The 25,176-nt window shown below is 39.6% G+C and overlaps 1 protein-coding gene across 2 annotated transcripts in view; it reads left to right on the plus strand.

The window, feature by feature from the left end:
- DNAH11 (dynein axonemal heavy chain 11) overlaps window positions 1-25,176 on the plus strand; it is a 356,503-nt gene that overhangs the window by 248,545 nt on the left and 82,782 nt on the right. Inside the window, exons 64-65 of one of the 2 annotated variants that reach the window (XM_060414536.1) lie at window positions 18,470-18,705; window positions 19,993-20,115. In XM_060414536.1, coding sequence (XP_060270519.1) covers window positions 18,470-18,705; window positions 19,993-20,115 — 359 coding nt within the window. The remainder of the gene's footprint in view (window positions 1-18,469; window positions 18,706-19,992; window positions 20,116-25,176) is intronic. The other variant, XM_042248449.1, reaches the window with a different exon arrangement.

The raw sequence follows: 25,176 nt of genomic DNA on the forward strand, positions 1-25,176 counted from the left end.
AACTCCAATACTTTGGCCATATGATGCAAAAAACTGACTCATTGGAAAAGACCCTGATCCTGGGAAAGATTGAAGGCGGGAGGAGAAGGGGACAACAGAGGATGAGATGGTTGGATGGCGTCACCAGCTCAATGGACATGAGATTGAGTAAGCTTTGGGAGCTGATAATGGACAGGGATGCCTGGCATCCCATGGGGTCACAAAGATTTGGATACGACTGAGCAATTGAACAGAACTGTGTTATCTCAGTTGATTAAAGCAGGTTCTTTATTTACATATCTAGCCCTTTAGTTCAGTTCAGTTCAGACACTCAGTCATGTCTGCCTTTGCGACTTCATGGACTGCAGCACACCAGGCCTCTCTGACCATCGCCAACTCCCAGAGTTTACCCAAACTCATGTCCATTGAGTTGGTGATGCCATCCAACCATCTCATCCTCTGTCGTCGTCTTCTCCTCCTGCCTTCAATCTTTCCCAGCGTCAAGTCTTTTCAGATGGGTCAGTTCTTCCCATCAGGTGGCCAAAGTATTGGAGTTTCAGCTCCAACATCAGTCCTCCCAATGAACACTCAGGACTGATCTCTTTTAGGATGGACTGGCTAGATTTCCTTGCAGTCCAAGGGACTCTCAAGAGTCTTCTCCAACACCACAACATCGATTCTTCAAAAGCATCAATTCTTCGGCACTCAGCCTTCTTTATAGTCCAACTCTCACATTCATACATGACTACTGGAAGAACCATAGCCTTGACTAGACGGACCTTTGATGGCAAAGTAATATCTCCGCTTTTGAATATGCTGTCTAGGTTGGTCATAACTTTCCTTCCAAGGAGTAAGCGTCTTTTAATTTCATGGCTGTAGGCACCATCTGCAGTGATTTTGGAGCCCCCAAAAATAAAACCAGCCACTGTTTCCACTGTTTCTCTATTTGCCATGAAGTGATGGGACTGGATACCATGATCTTAGATTTCTGAATGTTCCGTTTTAAGCCAACTTTTTCACTCTCCTCTTTCACTTTCGTCAAGAGGCTTTTTAGTTCCTCTTCACTTTCTGCCATCAGAGTGGTATCATCTGCATATCTGGGGTTATTGATACTTCTCCCAGCAATCTTGATTCCAGCTTATGCTTCATCCAGCCCAGCGTTTCCCATGATGTACTCTGCATATAAGTTAAATAAGCAGGGTGACAGTATACAGCCTTGACATACTCCTTTTCCTATTTGGAAGCAGTCTGTTGTTCCATGTCCAGTTCTAACTGTTGCTTCCTGACCTTAGAACATTAAATCCCTCTGTATATTTGTGTTCTTTGTTGGTAACTGTGCCTCAATTTTCGCAATAGCTTTTTCATGACATAAATGCCAATGGAATTTCTGCAAACTAAATATTTTGGGAAAAGTGTCTCATAATAATTGTAAAAGAAGAATTCTTTTGTAACTAAGTTATTTAATGTATCTATGGTATCAAGCCATATTTTTATACGGAAGTTTTTTTTTTAACGACATTATCTATATTACTCCCTGAATTTCAGAGATTTTCTCTAAGTATTTCTGCCATAAAATAGTCCTTTTTATGTAAGAGGATAAAGCATTCTGCTAATTTTGTCCACCTCGTACTGCGTTGTGAGTTTCAGAAGGTATCAAATTCTTCTTTTTGTCTCCATCTCATATTCTCCAAACTTTAATCTTCTCAATGGGTATCTTGGTCTGATTTATCCAATGACTACTTAAGGTGAATGATTGTCATTACTTCTGGTCCTCTCTGCATTTTCCATCACTGATAAAATTTTCTCATTCTTTCCAAAATTATAAGGAAATTCACTTCCTGATGTGCAAGCTAGTGAACTTCACGTTGTCTTCTTGTTACAATTATTCTTCTCTTTGAATCATGTAATAGTATTGATAGCATGAACTTAGGCTATCAGTCACTTTACATTTTTTTAATGGAAAACTTGGCTTCTCAAATTTAAGTTTTAAAATTGATGTTTAATTGCTGGTATCGCATCTTTGGGGCTCCCCTGGTGACTCAGTGGTAAACAATTTGCCTGCCAATTCAGCACACGTGAGTTTAATCTCTGGGACAGAAAGATCGCTGGAGGAGGAAATGGCAACTCACTTCAGTATTCTTGCCTGGGAAATCCCATGGACAGAGGAACCTGGTGGGCTACAGTCCATGGGGTCACAAAACAATTGGACACAACTTAGCCTCTAAAAACAAGAGGAAATCGCATCATTTAGTATATTTCTGGGAAGTTTCCCATCGACTTGTATTTTCCCATTTACTTAAAATTCCAAATATGGAATTCCTGAAGATAAAATTTTGTTGTGAAGAGTAAGATTAAATGGTTTATCCAAACTGTTCTAAACTCTCTAAACGTATAACCAAAGCAAAAATGATAATTTTCTGATGCTGTACGTTAAGAAAACATTTATTTTTAACTACAGATCTGTGTTTCTCTGTGGGCCCACAATTCTCAGGACTCCATGTCTATTTTCAGGCATACCAACGCCCTCTGCTTGTCTCTTGAGTACACAGGCATCAGGCCAACTGAGAAATAGATCCTCAGACATGAGCAGCTTATTCTCATTCATCTCTGCTAAAGGAAGAAAGAGATTTCAAGTTGTATAAATGACATCCTTTTAAAAGAGACTTTTCTGTCTGTAAGACCCCTGGCAGAAAATGCTATATAAAACTTAAAAAATGTATGTCCTGTAGAACAGAGGTTTCTAGTTTCTCAGTTCAGTTGCTCAGTCATTTCTGACTCTTTGCGACCCCATGGACTATAGCATGCCAGGATTCCCTGTCCATCAACAACTCCCAGAGTTTGCTCAGACTCATGTCTATCAAGTCGGTGATGCCATCTGAGCTATTTACTTTATTCTCCTAGATTCAGTCACAGCAAATTGGAAAGGTAATCACATCTGTATGAACATGTGCCAGGGTTCAAGAGGAGCTGAAATTGTTTACTCATGTTAATGTTTTTTTGATGAATTTTTCCTCATCAGTGTTGCCTCATCCTGCCTTTCCAAGAAGCAACTCCTCATCCTGCTCCACAGTATATAGGATATTTGCTAGAGCTCCTTACTCTCCTGAGTATCTCTGGCTTGTCATTTGAGTTGGGTATCCTGGGGATTTTGACAGTTTATAAATTAGCCCATCAACAATGACTATTTGTGTCCTTTTAAAAAAATCTCTGGGAAAGATTGAGGGCAGGAGGAGAAGGGGACGACAGAGGATGAGATGGTTAGATGGTATCATCAACTCGATGGACATGGGTTTGGGTGGACCCTGGGAGTTGGTGATGGACAGGGAGGCCTGGTGTGCTGCAGTTCATGGGGTTGCAAAGAGTTGGACATGCCTGAGCGACTGAATTGAACTGAAGCTAAGCATGTCATTTATTAACAACCTGTGTACATATTCAAGGTAACCTTAGAGAGAACTCTTATAAATTAAGTCCTCAATCCTTAATGTGTTCCTACAAATGAAGACTGTGTATTCTAAATGCATCAAAACTCCAAAATCTAATAAACAAACTTAACTCTAAGTCAGAATTTCAAGAGGAGTTATATTTTAACTTGATCCAGTGAGTCTAAAGTTTTCCGGAAGAATATATTTTCGACAACACCAGTGTAATTTTGGAATCAAACAGTAAGAGGGCACTTGGACTTCACAATATTAAAATATATTCTAAAGCTAAAGTAATTACAACAATGTGGTTCTTCAAGGGAAATGAAAACTAGAATAGAGATCAGAGTCACTTAAGGATGCAGAGATATTTGATATGTTTAATATATGATGATGTGTAAATGCAACCATTACCTCCTAACATTTCTGCTAATATACCATCTTCCCTCCTGATACTTCTATTCAAAGCCAGCCATTTGGGTTATGTCCTAGTTTCCATCCCCTTTCCTTTCCTTGAGGACAATTCAAGACAAATTCTCCCCTTTCCGTCGTCATCAATTTTTCTGTCTGGATTCATTACTACATCATTCCCACTAGCACTCAAACACGTAGTTATTTCTCCCATTAAAAGCAAATATATCTGCACATTTCTCTCAACTCTCCCTGCCCCTCAAGCTACTCCTTCATTTCTCTGCCCTCATTTACAGTCATCACTTCAGAAGAGGAATGGATATTCACTGTCTCCACATCCTTCCTCCGTATTTCTAAGTCACTCCACACAGACTTTCATCCCCACCATGGCACCAAAATGCCTATTATCAGATTTTGCCTTCACATTGCTAAGTTGAGTGGTTTGTTTTTCAATCTCATTGTACTTGACTGAATTTGATGCAGTGGATCACTCCATCCTCCCATCAATACTTGATTTTCTTGAATCGCCCTCCCTTCACCTTCCGCATAACCCCACTGGTCAGTTTTTCTCAGACTTCTTGATCTTTTTCCTTCCCCATCCTGCCCCAGTGGCTCAGACAGTGAAGAATCCACCTGCAATGCGGGAGACCTGGGTTCGATCTCTGGGTTGGGAAGATCCCCTGGAGGAGCCTGGCGGGCTGCAGTCCATGGGGTCACAAAGGGTTGGACACAACTGAGCGACAAAGCGCACACACACCCACCCCAATCTCTTAACGCTGAAATGACCTACACTTCAGTCTTTGAGCTGCTTCTTAACTAAGTTCATGGCCTTAAATGTCACCTGGACCCCACTAACTCCCAAATGTACACCTGCAGCCAGACAATGGCATCTCCCCTTCTGTGTCTGAAAGATGTCTCAAATGTGGAACATCCAAACTGAGTTCCTGATCTTCCCCGTAAAACTTCTATTCAGGTGTTCCTGATTTCTTTAATGGTAGGTCTATCCTTGTGTTAGCTCAGGCTAAAAGACTTTGAGTCAATTTGATGTCAATCTTTTTCTGACATCCACATCCAATCTATCTAGGAGATTCTGTGGGCTGTACCTTTAAAACATATTCAGAATCTGACCACTTTTCGCCACCTTCACTGCTTCCATCCTGAGCCCAGCCATCAGCTTCCTCTTCAATTACTGTGAAAACTTTCTAACTGGTTTCCTTGCTTCTATATTTGTTGCCTCTCTCCAAATCGTATCTCAACATATCAGCCAGTGTGATATGATGCAAGGCAGATTAAGTAATTTTTTTTCTAAAATCCCTCTGTTGCCTTCCCACTGCACTTAAAGCAAAAGCTAGAAACCCTGCAGATGCTTATAAAACCCTCAGTGATTTGGCCCCATTACAGTAAGTCCCTTCGATACGAACCTTCAAGTTGCAAACTTTCAAAGATGTGAATGTACACTTGTTCCGTTGACATCAGGCATGCAGCTTGCTCTCTCCTGTTGCTGACAGTCCTTCAGCTCTACCATCTCCCACCTCCTCTCCATCCTCCAGTCAGTAACTCTTCTTTCCTGCTCAATTGATACCAGCCCCTATATGCCAGTTGTTGTACTATACTACTATACTTTTGCAAGGTACTGTAAAATTAAAAATGTTTTCTTTTGTGTGTGTGTGTGTTTTAATGTATCATTTGTGTGAAAAGTATTATAAACCTATTACAGTACAGTGCTACATAGCCAATTGTGTTAGTTGGTAGACAGGCTAACTTTGTTGGACTTAGGAACCAATTGGACTAATGAATGCGCTCTCAAAATAGAACTCACTCATGTGTAGTTCTCACTCATATCTCCCTGTAACTCACTTTGTTATTCCTTTCCTCGCTCATCTGCTCTGGTCACACTGGGCCACCTTCCATGAATTTACCACATATGCTCCAGCCTCAGGCCCTTTGCACTAGCTTTTTCCTCTGTCTTGAAGTGTTTTCACTTAGGACATAGTTGCCCCACTTACTTCCATCAACCAGCTCTTTGTTCAAACAGGAAGCAGATAAGGTGTTCTGGTATTCCCAGCTCTTAAAGAATTTTCCACAGTTTCTTGTGATCCACACAGCCAAAGGCTTTAGCATAGTCAGTGAAACAGAAGTAGATATTTTTCTGGAATTCCCTTCCTTTTTCTGTTATCCAGTGGATGTTGGTGATTAGATCTCTGGTTCCTTTGCCTTTTCTAAATCCAGCTTGTACATTCTGGAAGTTCTTGGTTTATGTACTGTTGAAGCCTAGCTTGAAGGATTTTGAGCATTACCTTGCTAGCTTTTGAAATGAGTGCAATTGTATAGTAGTTTGAACATGGCATTGCCCTTCTTTGGAACTGGAATGAATACTAACCTTTTCCAATCCTGTGACCACCTCCTAATTTGCTGGTATATTTTGTGCAGCAGTTTCACATCATCATCTCTTAGGATTTGAAATAGCTCAACTGGAATTCCATCACCTCCACTAGCTTTGTTCGTAGTGATGCTTCCTAAGGCCCACTTGACTTCACACTTCAGGATGTCTGGCTCTAGGTGAGTGACCGCACATTCATGGTAATCTGGGTCTTTGGACCTTTTTTGTACAGTTCTTCTGTGTATTCTTGCCACCTCTTCTTAATCTCTTCTGCTTCTGTTAGGTCTGTACTGGTTCTGTCCTTTATCGTGCCCATACTTGCATGAAATATTCCCTTGGTATCTCCAATTTTCTTGAAAAGACCTCTAGTCTTTCCCATTCTATTGTTTCCCTCTGTTTCTTTGAATTGTCCACTTAAGGAGGCCTTCTTATCTCTCTTTGCTATTCTCAGAAACTCTGCATTCAGGTGGATATATCTTTCCCTTTCTCCTTTGCCTTTTGCGTCTCTTCTTTTCTCAGCTATATGTAAGACCTCCTCAGACAACCACTTTGCCTTCTTGCATTTCTTTTTCTTGGGAGTGGTTTTGATCACCACCTCCTATACAATGCTATGAACCTCTGTTCATAGTTCTTCAGGTACTCAGTCTATCAGATCTAATCCCTTGAATCTATTTGTCACTTCCACTATACTCATAAGGGATTTGATTTATGCCATACGTGAATGGTCTATTGATTTTCCCTACTTTCATCAATGTAAGTCTGAATTTGGCAGTTCATGATCTAAGCCACAGTCAACTCCCTGTCTTGTTTTTGCTGACTGTATAGAGCTTCTCCATCTTTTGCTGCAAGGAATATAATCAGTCTAATTTTTCTATTGACCATCTGGTGATGTCCATGTGTAGAGTTATCTCTTATGTTGTTGGAAGAGGGTGTTTACTATGACTAGTGTGTTCTCTTGGCAAAACTCTATTATCCTTTGACCTGCTTCATTTTGTACTCCAATGCCAAATTTGCCTATTATGCCAGGTAACGCTTGACTTTCTATTTTGCATTCCAATCCCCTCTGATGAAAAGGACATCTTTTTTTGGGTATTAGTTCTAGAAGGTCTTGAGGTCTTCATATAACCATTGGACTTCGGCTTCTTCAGCATTAGTAGTTGGGAAATAGAAGTGGGTTACTGTGTTGTTGAATGGTTTATCTTGGAAACAAACAGATTATTTGTTCTTTTTGATATTGCACCCAAATGCTGACATGCCTTTGCTGTGACTCTTAAATAATATTTACTGTATAAGTATTTACTTGGTAAAGAATCCACCTGCAATGCAGGAGATCTGGGTTCAATCCCTGGGTTGGGAAGATCCTCTGGAAGAGGAAATGACAACCCACTCCAGTATTCTTGCCTGGAGAATCCCATAGACAGAGGAGCCTGATGGGCAACCCATGGGGTCGCAAAGAGTCGGACATGACTGAGCGACTAAGCACAGACTGTGTTCCAGACTCTCTTGTTGTTTGTGAGGGCTACTCCATTCCTTCTAAGGGATCCTTGCCCACAGAAGTAGATATAATTGTCATCTGAATTAAATTTGCCCATTCCCATCCATTTCAGTTCACTGATTGCTAAAATGTCAGTGTTCTCTCTTGCCTTCTCCTGTTTGACCACTCTAATTTACCTTGATTCATGGACCTAACATTCCAGATTCCTATGCAATATTGTTCTTTACAGCATCGGACACATTACTTTCACCACCAGCTACATCCACAACTGGGCATCATTTACACTTTGGCTCAGCCTCTTCATTCTTTTTGGAGTTATTTCTCCACTTTTTCCCAGTAGCATATTGGACACCTACCAACCAGGCACACTGCTCTTCTGGTGTCATATCTTTTCACCTTTTCATACTGTTCATGGGTGTCTCAAGGCAAGAATACTACAAATTCCTAGATGTGATTAAACCTTTATACCTCAGCATGCCTCATTCTACTCTATTTTTTCCACTATAGCATTTATTACTTGGTAATACATTGCTTTGTTATGGTTAACATCTTTCCTCTCCCCCAGAAAAAATGTAAGATCCATGGAAGCAAGTATTTTGTGTATTTTGTTCACTACTGTATCCTAGAATGGTGCCTGGAACATTGTAGATGTTCAGTGTTTTTTTTCATTGAGAGATAATTTATACACCTTAAGATTCACCCATTTAAAGCATACAATTCAGTGGTGGTTAGTGTAGTCACACAGCTGTGCGGCTGTCACCACAGTCCATTCTAGAGCATTTTCACCATTCTCAATGTAAACCTCATACCCATTAGCTGTCACCCACAATCCCCCAGTCCTTACAGGACAGAGATAACCATTAATCTATTTCATGTATCTATAAATTTGCCTGTTCTGAACATTTCATATGAATGAACATATGTGATATTTTATGACTTCTTTCACTTAGCTTGTTTTTAAGATTCATCCATGATATAACCTGTATCAGTATTTTATCCCTTTCTGTGACTGGATAATAGTCCTTATTATTGGAACATAAATGTGGATATATCACATTTCATTTATCCATTCATCCATTGATGGTCATTTGGGTTATTTCTACTTTTTTATTATTATGAATAATGTGGCTATAAACAGTTGAATTATTCATGTACAAGTTTTTGTGTGTGGACACGTTTTATTTCTCTTTGATATATACCTAGGAGTGGAATTTTCTGAGTTGTATGGTAACTCTGTATTTAATCTTTGACAAACTACCAGCCTATCAGTACATATTTTAGAATAAATGTATGCTTTAAATGTGTATTTCAGATCAGTAGGGGAAGTAATAGATTATTCAATAAATGGTGCTAGCACAACTCACCAACTGTTTGGGCTGAAATATAGTTTTGCTCTCCTTTATGGTTTCATGGGAAATAAAAAGAGTTCCAAATGATTTAAGTATTAGAATGTTAAATAATTTAAAATGTAGATGAACTGTACAGTTATGAATCAGAAATTGTAAATAAACATTATAGAATTAGTGAGGGGCCATATTATAACCCCCATGTAATAAGGTGAGAAAAGAACTGTGAACTTAATCCTAACCATGGGCAGTCATTGAAGGATTTCAAGCAGGTCTATGACATGATCAGTATTATCCATTTGAAAAGCTCACATTGGCCGCCAGAAAGCAGTGACTTGGAGGGGAAAGAGACTCTTGTTGCCGGTTAAGAGTGATAGCCCAGAAAACAATGAACCGATCACAGTGATAACAGTGGATGTGACAAGCAGGAGAGTGATTGCAGAGGAAGCAAGGAGGACGAGCTGACGAAACAATGTAAGGGCTGATGGGGAGAAAGTAAATATATGCAGCTGCCACTCCCTCAGATTAAAGTCATTTTAGGAGAAACCATGAAGAGTTTGGTTTTGAGGTGTCTCTGAAACATACAAGTGTCAATAACCAGTAGAAAACTGGACAAGAGCATTACTGGGTGAGAGTGAGATTTGGGAGTCACTGATGTATAGATAGTTCTTGAAACTACACGTGGTAAGATCACCTAGAGAAGATGTTTAGAGTGAAGTGAGCCAAGTCAGTGCTGACATGTAAGTAGGAAGTTGAGGAAGATGAAGAAGGTGCAGTCAAAGACTGGAGAAGCCCAAGGCAAGAGTGGTTTCATAGGAGGTAAGAGTTTAAAGATGGGGATACTCAGTGATGCCAAAGCCATAGGGACAAGTGAGAGAGTAGCTAGGAACTAAAAGTGTCATCAGACTTGGAAGTATGAAGGTCTTTTCTGACCTCAGGGGTGTAATGAACCAGAAGCAGATTGCACTGAGTTATACAGGAAGTAGGCAGAAAAGATAGGCTATTCTTGTAGGAATTTGCTTTGAAGAGGAGATAAACAGAAGCGCCTGGTTGAGACATGAAGCTAAGTGAAGGGTTGGTTTTTGTTTTTGTTTTTGTATGAGTAAGACTAGAACACATTTCTAGTCTTTCAGAGAAGGAATGGAAAAGGAATTACTGATGGTAAAACAGGGAAGAGGTCTGATCCATCAGAACTAGGAAGAAGGGATAAGAATAGAGGAAAAGGGAATGACTTTCAGGTAGAAGAAGCAAGACTCCTTGAACTTAGTTGAAGGGAAGGAGAGAACGGGGGACATAGGCAGGCAGAAATGCTGACAGAAAGAAAGTTGTAGTTGTAGCTGTTGGTCTCTCTTCTCTTCAGGAAGCAGGAAATTGCAGTGCTAATCAGCCAAAGATAAGAAAATTGAAATGAGAATGTAAGGAGAGTGGCAAAAACATCACAAAGTGTCCATTGAAGGCAATCAGAGAATAGATGTTAAAGCCTTGCCAAGCACCTTTGAGAAGCCAAAGTAGAATTTGGAAAAGATAAATTTGTAGTCACAGTAATAGAACTTTCATCAGCAATACTCACAGTCTGGGACCAAAAGGGAGAGGACAAGAGTTACTTCAGCCAGGGTATACAGGGTGATAGGCAGATAAGCCAGAAGGAAAAGAAGGCAGGGAAGTTCATATGATGGTCTGAAGAACAATTAAGGAATGGAAGGTTCTATTTTAGGTTCGGCAGAGATGTGAGTGTAGTTGAAAGTTAGTGGTTAAATATATGGTACAGTTTCTCAATAGATTTACCATATAATCCAATCTGGCTGGGGAATCTACTAGCCAAAGGAAATAAAAGCAAGGGCTCAGGTAAGTCTACATTGTTCACAACAGCAGTATTCAGAAATAGCCAAAAGATGGAAGAAATCCAGATGTCCATCAACAGATGAATGGAAAAAGAAAATATGGCATCTGCATACACTGGAATATTATTCAGTGTTAAAAAGGAAGGAAGTTTTGACACATTGCAACATGGATGAATCTCATAAATGTTATGCCAAAGGAAATAAATCAGTCATAAAAGGACGAATATTGTGTGATTCCACTTATATGACGTACCTAGAATACTCAGTTTCATAGAAAAAGAGAGTTTTGTGGTAGTTGCTAGGGTCTGGGGGGAGTGAATAATGGGAGTTATTGTTTAATGAGTATGGGTTTCAGCTTAGGAAGATGAAAAAATTTTGAAGATGGATTGTAATGGTGATTGCACAACAGTGTAAATGTACTTACTGAAGTAATATTACTATAACTATACACTTCAAAATGATTAGGATGACAAATTTTACAATACAGTTGTTTTGCCACAGTGAAAAATATGTGGTGGATAAAAGACCTGATATCTTAATACTGTTGATTAGAGCCAATATTGTTTCCAGAGGTGTGAGAAGAGGTAATATAATCATGGCTAAACAATTGGGTATTAGAAGTTTAGTTTCATGAAATAATTTCAGATTATTATAAGGAAAACATCTATTTCGGCTTTATTGACTATGCCAAAGCCTTTGACTGTGTGGATCACAATAAACTGTGGAAAATTCTGAGAGATGGGAATACCAGACCACCTGACCTGCCTCTTGAGAAATCTGTATGCAGGTCAAGAAGCAACAGTTAGAACTGGACATGGAATAACAGACTGGTTCCAAATAGGAAAAGGCTATATATTGTCACCCTGCTTATTTAACTTATATGCAGAATACATCATGAGAAACACTGGCCTGGAAGAAACACAAGCTGGAATCAAGATTGCTGGGAGAAATATCAATAACCTCAGATATGCAGATGACACCACCCTTATGGCAGAAAGTGAAGAGGAACTAAAAAGCCTCTTGATGAAAGTGAAAGAGGAGCATGAAAAAGTTGGCTTAAAGCTCAACATTCAGAAAACGAGATCATGGCATCTGGTCCCATCACTTCCTGGGAAATAGATGGGAAAACAGTGGAAACAGTGTCAGACTTTATTTTGGGGGGCTCCAAAATCACTGCAGATGGTGACTGCAACCATGAAATTAAAAGACACTTAACGCTTTGGAAGAAAAGTTATGACCAACCTAGATAGCATATTCAAAAGCAGAGACATTACTTTGCCGACTAAGGTCCGTCTAGTCAAGGCTCTGGTTTTTCCTGTGGTCATGTATGGATGTGAGAGTTGGACTGTGAAGAAGGCTGAACACTGAAGAATTGATGCTTTTGAACTGTGGTGTTGGAGAAGACTCTTGAGAGTCCCTTGGACTGCAAGGAGATCCAACCAGTCCATTCTGAAGGAGATCAGCCCTGGGATTTCTTTGGAAGGAATGATGCTAAAGCTGAAACTCCAGTACTTTGGCCACCTCATGCAAAGAGTTGACTCACTGGAAAAGACTCTGATGCTGGGAGGGATTGGGGACAGGAGGAGAAGGGGACGACCGAGGATGAGATGGCTGGATGGTATCACTGACTCGATGGACGTGAGTCTGAGTGAACTCCGGGAGTTGGTGATGGACAGGGAGGCCTGGCATGCTGTGATTCATGGGGTCACAAAGAGCTGGACACGACTGAGCAACTGAACGGAACTGATAAGATCTGGAACAGCATCTTTCATCTAAAGAAGGAGATAGGCAGACTTCCCCAGTGGCCCAGTGGTTAAGATGCCGAGTTTCCACTGCAGGGGCATAGGTTCAGTCCCTAGAGAGGGAACCAAGATTTCACATGCTGTGTCACTTGGCCAAAAAAAAATTTAATAAGTTTTAAAAAGGAGATAGTATAGTACCCTGCCAAAACATATCAGCATTTTTGAGTGTGGAGGATGTGCAAGAGAGGTGAGGGATGGGGTGTCGTGTGATTGTCCCAGCTGGTTCTGGCATCTTCCTTTCCACCTGCCTCATGAATATAGTAAAGTTGCGGGATATAAAATCAACACACAGAAATCCCTTGCATTCCTATACACTAATAATGAGAAAGTAGAAAAAAAGAAATTAACGAAACAATTCCATTCACCATTGCAACGAAAAGAATAAAATACTTGGGAATATATCTACCTAAAGAAACTAAAGACCTATAAATAGAAAACTATAAAACACTGATGAAAGAAATCAAAGAGGACACTAATAGATGGAGAAATATACCGTGTTCATGGATTGGAAGAATCAATATAGTGAAAAATGAGTATACTACCCAAAGCAATCTACAGATTCAGTGCAATCCCTATCAAGCTACCAGCGGTATTTTTCACAGAGCTAGAACAAATAATTTCACAATTTGTATGGAAATACAAAAAACCTCAAATAGCCAAAGCAATCTTGAGAAAGAAGAATGGAACTGGAGGAATCAACCTGCCTGACTTCAGGCTCTACGACAAAGCCACAGTCATCAAGACAGTATGGTACTGGCACAAAGACAGAAATATAGATCAATGGAACAAAATAGAAAGCCCAGAGATAAATCCACACACCTATGGACACCTTATCTTCCACAAAGGAGGAAAAAATATACAATGGATTAAAGACAATCTCTTTAACAAGTGGTGCTGGGAAAACTGGTCAACCACTTGTAAAAGAGTGAAACTAGAACACTTTCCAACACCATTCACGAAAATAAACTCAAAATGGATTAAAGATCTAAACGTAAGACCAGAAACTATAAAACTCCTAGAGGAGAACATAGGCAAAACACTCTCCGACATACATCACAGCAGGATCCTCTATGACCCACCTCCCAGAATTCTGGAAATACAAGCAAAAATAAACAAATGGGATCTAATTAAAATTAAAAGCTCCTGCACAACAAAGGAAACTATAAGCAAGGTGAAAAGACAGTCTTCTGAATGGGAGAAAATAATAGCAAATGAAGCAACTGACAAATAACTAATCTGAAAAATATACAAGCAACTCCTGCAGCTCAATTCCAGAAAAATAAATGACCCAATCAAAAAATGGGCCAAAGAACTAAATAGACATTTCTCCAAAGAAGACATATGGATGGCTAACAAACACATGAAAAGATGCTCAACATCACTCATTATCAGAGAAATGCAAATCAAGACCACAATGAGGTACCACTTCACACCAGTCAGAATGGCTGTGATCCAAAAGTCTACAAGCAATAAATGCTGGAGAGGGTGTGGAGGAAAGAGAACCCTCTTATACTGTTGGTGGGAATGCAAACTAGTACAGCCACTATGGAGAACAGTGTGGAGACTCCTTAAAGAAACTAGAAATAGAACTGCCTAATGACCCAGCAATCCCACTACTGGGCATACACACCAAGAAAACCAGAATTGAAAGAGACACATGTACCCCAATGTTCATCGCAGCACTGTTTATAATAGCCAGGATATGAAAGCAAACTAGATGTCCATCAGCAGACGAAGGGATAAGAAAGCTGTGGTACATATACACACTGGAGTATTACTCGGCCATTAAAAAGAATACATTTGAATCAGTTCTAATGAGGTGGATGAAACTGGAGCCGATTATACAGAGTGAAGTAAGCCAGAAAGAAAAACACCAATACAGTATATTAATACATATATATGGAATTTAGAAAGATGCTAATGATAACCTTGTATGCGAGACAGCAAAAGAGACACAGATGTATAGAACAGACTTTTGGACTCTGTGGGAGAGGGAGAGGGTGGGCTGATTTGGGAGAATGGCATTCAAACATGTATACTATGATGTAAGAAACAAATCGCTAGCCTAGGTTTGATACAGGATACAGGAGGCTTGGGGCTGGTGCACTGGGATGACCCAGAGAGATGGTATGGGGAGGGAGGTGGGAGGGGGGTTCAGGGTTGGGAACTCATGTACACCTGTGGTGGATTCATGTCGATGTATGGCAAAACCAATACTGTATTGTAAAGTAAAAAAAAAAATAAAATGAATTCAAAACAAAACAGAAAGGAAATGCAGAGCTTTCGCGTGAAGGGTGTCAAGGCTAGAGAGTGGATTCGACATGTCTGTGAGCACTGAGGTGGTCACAGATTGGCAGCCAAACTTGGAGAGTGAGAAGGACCAATAGCTAAGGCTTTCAGATGAGGAGGATACATAGAGCAGTGTATGACTGGACTCCATGAGCCTCAAATGTGTCGCTTTTTACTTAAGGATAGAAGAGCTGTGGGGTCTTGGAATGACGTGCAGGGGAGTAAGAAGAGTGACCACTGTTAGCCCTACATGCTTTTTCAGTAATAGGAATACTAAGAAAATGGAAAATCTACTTGAGAAAGCCCTCAAGGAAAATGAGACCCTAGGGGCAATGGTTCTTGGACTCCAGTTTCATATTTAAATCACGTGGGAGTGAACTTTTAAAACATACTGATGCCAGTTGAAGTTGGATCATTAGAGATGGGGTGGTATTGGCAACTTTGAAAGCTCTCATGTGATTCTAATAGACAGCCTGGGGTTGAGAGGCTATGTCCTAGGAAAGAGCTGGGTTTGGGTTGAGACAAGCAGGTAGAGGGAGAAAGCAAGAGAGTTTGACCCAAATAAGACTAGGAGATCACAAGAGCTGTGGGAACAGTTGTCAGGACGTGCTGCAATGGGGCCATGAGTTTGGAGAATGGCAAGGGGTGGTAACTGAAAAGGACAGGGACAGTGGGCATGTGTGACCTTGAGGGTACAAATAAAATTGTTATCCAAAATTGTTTCCATCCAAAGCCATCATCTGCTGGGCAGACAAATGAAGACCTGGCCAAGTTCAAGGAGGCATTTGCACTCCACTCATTAATCTGACCTAGCAGTTTATAGACAGACAAATACATGGAATTACTATACATGGAGTTAACCAAGTCTCTGTGTCCTAAGCAAAAAAGAGGGAGGGAGAGACCTACTTTGCAGAATTCCTGTCAGAGTTAAGTGAGGCAAGGCGCAGAGCAAACGTATATGAGTAAATTTTGTAAACGCTTAAAATCTTACAAATATCACTTGTTCTGTTAACTGGGAGTCTTACCTCATCAGGAAGTTCCCTTTTATCCTTTTAAATATGCCCCAGGATCAGTTCCCAGAGGATTCTGATTGGCATTTGGTGTTAGGATTAGTCCAGTTTGGCTCAGGACGTGTGCTTCCTTCCAGCCTGCTTCTCTCTAGTAAAAGCTTCTTAAGAAGGGAGCCTCTTTCCTCCTTCTCTCTTTTTTTAAGCTCCATCTTGACTGACAGCATGTTGCACTATTTAATAAAGCAATTAGATACTGACTTGCTAGGCTGACTTTGAACTCCCTCTTTGCTCTTGGTTTCTGAACTAATATTCTTTTCTGCATACTCCTTCAAGGAATTCTGCCAAGAAGAGTAGATTAAAAAGATACATATGAATTGAGGTTTATTTTCCCCAGTGTAAACTTAGGTTAAAACTTACTGTGAAAGTGATAACCATATTGTTAACTATTAGATTTTTTTATGAAAAAAATTTCTGTGTAGTCATACAAATACCTGCCTATTTGAACATAATACTATAAAGCAAATATCCTAAACTTTGTTTCTAAAATTTTAAGTCTCAAAGTATTTTACAGTATTTATGATAATCTTTAGTGTGAGTTACCTGCTTTGTTTTGCCTACTACTGGATTGGCCAAAAATTTCCTTCAGGTTTTTTTGTAACATCTTATGGAAAAACTCAGATGAACCTTCTGGCTAACCCAGTAGGTTAAAGTGGCCATTAAAAAAGGGAAACTCGCTTTCATCCCCTGCACTGTGCTATGTACACAGTAGGTGCTCAAACAATGCAAACTATTGAATTCAGATACAAGATCTGTATGTGTACCTTCTGTTACTCCTTAATGCTTCAAAAATTAATATTATCTTAAGCCTCCAGTTATTTCAAATTGTTTGTATTAATTAGAAGGTAAGAAATAAAAGCTACTGAGCTCTTGCTAACAGGAGAATGCTTGTGTCTTTAAGGAACCTGTGTGTGAAATCAGATATCAAGGTTTGTTGTTCCTGGTACTAGGAGAGAGATTTTTATGTATTTATAAGATAACATTGTCAAGAACAATAGGCATTTTATGCTAACTTCTCCTGTACTAACCTCACAGTGCATCCTAACTTCACTGCGGGAATTCTTCCAGCATTCTGTTTGCTGAAGCTCTATGGGCAACCAAGAAGTCAGATACCTACTGCCGCTGTTCCAGCCTCCCCTGGCTGCTTCAGCCAGGTCGGGCTCTTACTGCCCTCTCTTGTGGAGCTGTGTTTCCCTGTTGGTCCCCCGACCCAGCCAGGGAACTAGCTCTTTACTCATCTCCCTGACCATGGAGTCTCCAGATGTGTGTAGGAGGTGCTTAGTAAATGTTTGGTGATTGATGACCAAGCAAACAAATTCCATAATAAATTCCGTTCTATAATCTCGCTTATTTTTTTTCAAATGGAGTCCATTTTGTAAAGAACTGATCCTTACCTTTAAAATACATTTATCCTCCTTTCTCTCTCTTTTAAAGGAGACAACTTCCCACTTTCTTTTTTGTCCTTTTTTTATTGAAGCATATTTGATTTACAATATTGTGTTAGTTTAAGGTATACAGCAAAATGATTCAGTTATGTATTTGTATTTTTTCAGAAGATTTTCTATAGGTTATTATAAGATATTGAATATTATATCCTAGATTATACAGGAAATCCAAGTTGCTTATCTATTTTACCCTGAACCCCTAATTTATCCCTTCCACCAGCAACTCCCTACTTTTCAATGCTCCTCCTGGTGGCTCAGATGGTAAAGAATCTACCTGCGATGCAAGAGGCCCAGGTTTGATCCCTGGATTAGAAAGATCCCCTGGAGAAGGGAATGGCTGCCCACTCCAGTATTCTTGCCTGGAGAATCCCATGGACAGAGCGGGGCTACAGTCCATGGGGTTAAAAAGAATCAAACATGACTGAGCAGCTAACATTTTTACTTTTTTCACTGTCACACTGAAGACAATTCCCTCTCAGAGGAGAGGCTGAGTCAGGGTTGCTGGGCAACCACAGGCTGATGGAGTGCCAGTGGACCGAATACATTCCACAAAGCCACCCCAGAGAAAGAAGTCATTTCTCTGTAGTGTTGCTCTATAGAAAAAGATGAAATGCCTAAGAAAAAGAGTACATTTTAGTATTGCTGATGTGGGGTGATTACTCCATTGGGTGAATACATTTCTGTTGTCTTGCCATACTTCCTGGAGCCTAAATTTCACTCACCTTGTTTGGGTTGCTGTAGGTGTGTGTAGAAGGTGAAGTCCCTTTCACTTGAAGCCAGATGGATGCGGTAACAAACCAGCTGTTGAATTCTGCAGTTGACAGAATTCTGAGATAAACCCTAGACTTACTGGGTTGAGTTGTATTTTGCAATGAGAGTTTTGTTTGGTTTTTGAGAGTGACAGGAGAATTCGTATGTGTTCTCTTGGCTTTGGTCTATTGTTGTTTTGTCTGTCTGCTCCTCTGGCGGTTTATTGCCTGACTCTGATTCTCAAGGTCTCCATCCCAATAACTGAAGGCCTGGATGTGCTTGCCATGTTGACGGATGATGCCACCATTGCCACCTGGAATAACGAAGGACTGCCCAGTGACAGGATGTCCACAGAGAACGCCGCTATCCTGATGCACTGTGAGCGCTGGCCCCTGATGATCGACCCCCAGCAGCAAGGGATTAAGTGGATCAAGAACAAATATGGGACTGACCTGAAAGTCACACACTTGGGCCAGAAAGGGTATGTGAAATCTGAAGGGTTGATTCTCTGTTGAGCTGCTGGAAATGGGTTTCATTTTTATCAAGTCCTGGCATTTCTTAGACCTCTCTGCCACTTTCGAATGTGATAATTTGGTACAACTTGTTTATCTGCCTACTCACCTAAAGCATCTCTGTGGAAAAGGTGTTCACGTTGGGTGGCGTGCATCCATTTACCTGAAGAAGTTAGTTGGAAGGTTAGAACACGCACTGCATGTGAGAGGAAAGTTTTCCTACGGCCAAAAATGGAAATATGATGCATTATAATCCTTCTTTAGGATTTTGTCATATGGTAACCCAAGAATTGTCAACTGCCCCATAGGCTTAGTGAGGTTCCCAGTTACATTGCTAAATATGTACTTTGCCTACAATGGCGCTTTAACACAGCTCAGTTCCCAAGGTTGAGTGCCTGAAGACAATTTTTTTAGTCAAGCTTTGCATATCACTTTTGAGAACTGAATCTGCTCTGAGATTTTCTGTCACTCGGTTGGCATGACAGTGTTTTCTGATAAGTACAGAGCTGTCTTGTATGTAGTTGGTCTTCAGTTATTGCCAAATAAGTAATTTTAGACTTACTTATACTTCATCTTTCCCCTCCATCATTTTTTGACACGTAAAATGAAATAAGGAATGTCTGCAGTTGTGCAGATAAATGGCCTCCTTGCTGATCTGAATACTTAGAGGAAATTATTTTTGAAGGCAAAAGACTATTTTTGGAGAGTGGCAGTGAAATCGAATGGTAGTTCTCTACATGACTGATTCTAAACGTTTAAAAAAATGAAAGTTTGATAAAACCACAAAGCATTTAATTTGATTTTTTTTTCAAAAGAGGACCTGTTGAAATAATTTAAATTTATAATGTTTGGGTGCATGCTAAGTCACTTCAGTCATGTCCGACTCTGCGACCCCATGGGCTGCAGCCCGCCAGTCTCCTCTATCTATGGGATTCTCCAGACAAGAATGCTGGAGTGATTTGTGTTTGGGTAGGTTCTATTTATTTTTACCATGATTACCGTCAAAAGTAATTTACACATGGGCTTATTAGTTCACACTACTGAATTTCATTTTGGAACATATAACTGAAATTGATCTCAATCTAATCTTTAATTTCCATATATTTTAGTTGAAGAAAATACTACTTTATAAAACAGTTTTCTCTAAATCCCATTTAAAATGTTTACATTAAACTAAATATAATTGAGCATAAATAATTTTGAATACTTTCCCTATGCTTATTTACATTTTTCCTTGATTCTGACTGAATTTTAAGGTTTTTGAATGACATTGAAACTGCTTTGGCCTTTGGAGATGTCATCTTAATTGAAAACCTTGAGGAAACAATAGATCCAGTCTTTGATCCATTGCTTGGTAGGAACACAATTAAAAAGGGAAAGTAAGTATTATTGAATAATAATTTTGTTATTAAAAATAATCTTAAGATGATTTTTGATGTGTGTTTTGCACTACACATGAGTTTGATCATCAGCTTCTATTTCATGGCCTCCTAATCAAATGTAATATATTGAAATATTCTTTTTTAATAATTTTATTTATTTATTTTTTATGGCTGTGCTGAGTCTTCGTCGCTGTGTGGGCTTTTCTCTAGTTGCAGCGAGCAAGGGCTGCTCTCTAGTTGGGGTACGTGGGCTTCTCATTGAGGTACCTTCTCCTTTTGTGGAGCATGAACTCTAGGGCGTGTGGGCTCAGGAGTTGCAGGTCCTGGGCTCCAGATCACAGACTCGATAGTTGTGGCACACAGGCTTACTTGCTGCACTGCATGTCTGATCCTCCTAGACCAGGGATTGAACCCATGGCTGCAGGTGAATTCTTTACCACTGAACCACCAAGGAAGTCCTGTTGAAATATTCTTGGTGATATTTCTGAGTTTTCATTCCAAGGCTCCTACAGTCCAAGACCAAAGCAAACTTGACATGATCCAGATGTTCAAGCTAGTTTTTTGGTAGATTGAGATTCATGTTACCCAGTTCCTGATTTATAGACCCCAATAATGCAATGTCACAAATGTGAGAATATTTGCTCCTTTATTACTTCATACTAGTGTTTTTCTACCCTCAGTACTTTGGAAAACATCTTTAATATATTTGCCTCAAATGCATATCACTTGTATCCTTATTTTTAAAATATTTTTACTTTTTATTAATTTAGTATTAGTTTCTAATGTACAGCAAAGTGAGTTAGCTTTTATGTATACATATATCCCCCCTTTTTTGGATTTTCTTCCCATTTAGGTCACCACAGAGCACTGAGTAGAGTTCCCTGAGGTATACAGTAGGTTATTATCTATTTTATACATAGTATCAATAGTGTATATATGTCAGTACCAATCTCCCAATTTATTTCACCCCATCCCTGTTGGTATCCATGTTTGTTCTCTACATCTGTTTCTCTGTTTCTATTTTGCAAATAAAATTATCTATACCATTTTTCTAGATTCCACATATATGCATTAATATACAGTATTTGTTTTTCTCTTTCTGACTTACTTCATTCTTTACACCAGTCTCTAGGTCCCTCCACAGCTCTGCAAATGGCACAATTTCAATCCTTTTTTATGGCTGAGTAATATTCCATTGTATATATGTACTACATCTTCTTCATCCATTCCTCTGTTGGACATTTAGATTGCTTCCATGTCCTGGCATTGTGCATAGTGCTGCAATGAACATTGAATTGTATGTGTCTTTGCAGTTATGGTTTTCTCAGGGTATATGCCCAATAATGGGATTGCTGAGGAGATGGTGATGGACAGGGAGGCCTGGCGTGCTGCGATTCATGGGGTTGCAAAGAGTCGGACACGACTGAGCAACTGAACTGAACTGAACTGAGGGTATATGCCCAATAATGGGATTGCTGAGTGATATGACAATTCTGTTTTTAGTTTTTTAAGGAACCTCCATACTATTGTCCATAGTGGCTATATCAATTTACATTCTTACCAACAGTACCAGAGGGATCCCTTTTCTCCACATCCTCTCTAGCATTATTATTTTTTTTTTGATGATGGCCATTCTGACCTGTGTGAGGAGATACTTTATTGTAGTTTTGATTTGCATTTGTCTAATGATTGGTGATGTTGAGTAACTTTTCATGTATTTGTTGACCATCTATATGTTTTCCTTAGATGTCTATTTAAGTATTCTGTCTATTTGTTGATTGGGTTGTTTGGTTTTTTATGTCGAGCAACATGAGCTTTTTGTTTATTTTGGAGATTAATCATTTGTCAGTTGTTTCATTTGCAAATATTTTCTCCCATTCTAAGGGTTATCTTTTTGTCTTGTTTTTAGTTGCCTTTGCTATGCAGAAACTTTTAAGTTTAATTAGGTCCCATTTGTTTATTTTTGTTTTTACTTGATTTACGCCAGAGGATGGGTCAAAAAAGGTACTGCTGCAATTTGTGCCAGAGAGTTTCCTTTCCCCTAAGAGTTTTAAACTATCTGGCCTTACATTCAGGTCTTTAATCCATTTTGAATTTACTTCATATTTTTAAAAACCTATTTTAAATCTACTTTTTTTTTTTTTGAAACTCAGGCTCATCCCAGGTCATAGCATCTACAAAATCATGTGTTTACTGTGCTAGTTCTCTTTTTTCCTATATGTTTAAAATATATATAGATAGATAGATAAACCATTAGGACAAAAAGGAATTCACTAGTGGATCCCTAAGAACATCCCATACCAGCAGCAGTGGTAGACTGGGCACACTCTTGCTGAGACCTACATGATGTTCCAAGTGCTGCTGTTGCCCCAAACGCCGTCTCTCCATCACATCCTTCCAGGGACAGTGACACCATTACCCAGCAGGCAACATGTCACTGAAATTGTATAAAAGGTCAGATCCAGTAGTTATGTCCCTAACTGAGCCTGGGTGGGTTCACTGGAGACTGTGGCTGTGTCCAAAGCTCTCTGTGCCTCTTCCCTCATGAAACTAACATTGCCATGGCTTATTCCACTGAATTTCCTTCTCTTTTTTGTTGTTTTTCTTCACAGAGGTGTAATTTCAGAATTTCCCCAACACTTTTCTTCTTTGGCACCCACTCTCTGTCTCAAAGTTGTCTTGTCTCTCTTTTCATCACTGGATTATTCCTGTCAATTTAAAATGAAAATAGGTCTGCTTAAGGGTGACTAACTTCTATTTTGTAAAAAGTCTCTAACTGATTAGTATTTATGATACAATTCACCAATTAAATCCATGTAAAGTGAGTGACAACTTATAATTGTTTAATAAACCAAAATTTACCCAGACATGCGTTTAGAAGAGTCTAATAAGACATTTGACAAACTGCAGCTCTGACATAAATAAAATTGTGGCCATATCTGATGTGTTAAAAATACAGTGCAAAATCTTGGATGTCACTAAAGTGAAATCCTTGTTATTAAGGTTCTGACACAATTATGAAGACAAAGAATTTTTGTCAGTGAAATACATATTCTCATAGCTTTATTTTTTTTTTCTCTTAGCTTTAACTTGAACCTTTGGTGACACAATTTAGGTATAAGAAATTCTGTCTTTCTTTCTCTATCTTTATATATATATTTTTAAATGTTTATATGTGTATTTGGCTGTACCCAGTCTTAGTTACAGCGCATGGAAACTCTGACCTTGTTGTAGCAGGTGAGATGTGGGATCTTTTAGTTTCAGCACTCAAGATCTTTAGTTTTGGATGCGAACTCTTAGCTGCATCATGTGGGACCTAGTTCCCTGACCAGGGATCGAACTCAGGCCTCCTGCATTGGAAGCATGAGTCTTAACCGCTGATCCACCAGGAAAGTCCCTATATATGTGTGTACATATTGATAATCTAAAACATCCAGAGACCGATACATTTTGAGTCCTGATTTTTTTTCTCAGTATGGATATAGTTAACTATAAGAATCCCAGAGGATTTTTTTTTTGTATTTCAGAAATAAGTTATTTTACATAGAGCATCAAATTCTTTATCACAAAATATCATACCAGGGCAGTTTATTCCAAATTAATAATCTTTCCTGAGTATGTGCTCTCTAAGAAAAGTTATGACCAACCTAGACTGCATATTAAAAAGCAGAGACATTACTTTGCCAAAAAGGGTCCGTCTAGTTAAGGCTGTGGTTTTTCCAGTAGTCATGTATGGATGTGAGAGTTGGGCTATAAAGAAAGCTGAGTGCCAAAGAATTGATGCTTTTGAACTGTGGTGTTGGAGAAGACTCTTGAGAGTCCCTTGGACTGCAAGGAGATCCAACCAGTCCATTCTAAAGGAAACCAGTCCTGAGTGTTCATTGGAAGGACTGATGTTAAAGCTGAAACTCCAGTACTTTGGCCACCTGATGTGAAGAGCTGACTCCTTTGAAAAGACCTTGATGCTGGCAAAGATTAAAGGCAGGAGGAGAAGGGGACGACAGAGGATGAAATGGTTGGATGGCATCACCGACTCAATGGACAGGAGTTTGGGTAAACTTCTGGAGTTGGTGATGGACAGGAAGGCCTGGTGTGCTACAGTCCATGGGGTTACAAAGGGTCGGACATGACTGAGTGACTGATCTGAACTGATTAGGCTTTATAGAATTGATCATGTCATTGTAGCTGTTTTTAAAAGTTGAAGAAAAATTTTAATGATCTGTAAGAATATAACAGAGTTTATTGCATGCAGTTGTTACTGTAACAATCCTAACTCCTAAACTTTTTCATAAGAGTGGCAACAACTACTTTTATGAAGGTAATTTTAGTTGTGTACCTCCAGTTTTCTTTAGATGTTTTTAAAGTTTTGTTATTCAGAGTATCTGAGTCCTTGCAGATTCTATCAGTCACTGAATAAGGCTTCTCTGAGAACTGCCAGAGGCAGGCCCTGTACTAGTGGCCAGTGATTCAGAACAGAAGGTAGAGACCCTGCCCTTAAGGAAGCTACATGTCCTGAAGGGGAAGTCAGACCTATACACAGCACAAGTAATACATGCCATGGGTGTGGTGATGGAAGTATACATGATAGAGAATCATCTGCTCCGTGGTGGAGACTTGGAAAGACTTTGTATTACATTTACATTTAGTGTGAATCTTAATAGGTCATTGGGCATTTGTCAGACAAATGGGAGAAGAGAATTCTGGAATAAGAGGACTAATACCAAGTAGTGAAACATACTAATTGGCCCAACAGCTTCGGGGAACTGAGATTAAGATTCACATATGTGGAGAGCCCCATTTTGGGGGAAAAGGTGTTTGGACTGAGAAAGGTGGGACTGGATTGTCAGGCCCCAGAATGTGGGTATCCTTGGGTACCCACAGATGACCCACAGGTTGGCCTTTCCCTGGTTACAATGCTTCTTCCCCAAGTACATTGAAGGGGCTCATTCCAATCCCTAATGCTAGTTGACAACATCCTTGGTTTTTAACCAAGGGACCTTGTCTTCGTGTAGTAACACATCTGGAGTTTCAGTATTTTCACTTGCGAATCATGAGCAG

Source organism: Ovis aries, chromosome 4 (genome assembly GCF_016772045.2).
Source record: "Ovis aries strain OAR_USU_Benz2616 breed Rambouillet chromosome 4, ARS-UI_Ramb_v3.0, whole genome shotgun sequence".
NCBI classification, from domain to species: domain Eukaryota; kingdom Metazoa; phylum Chordata; class Mammalia; order Artiodactyla; family Bovidae; genus Ovis; species Ovis aries.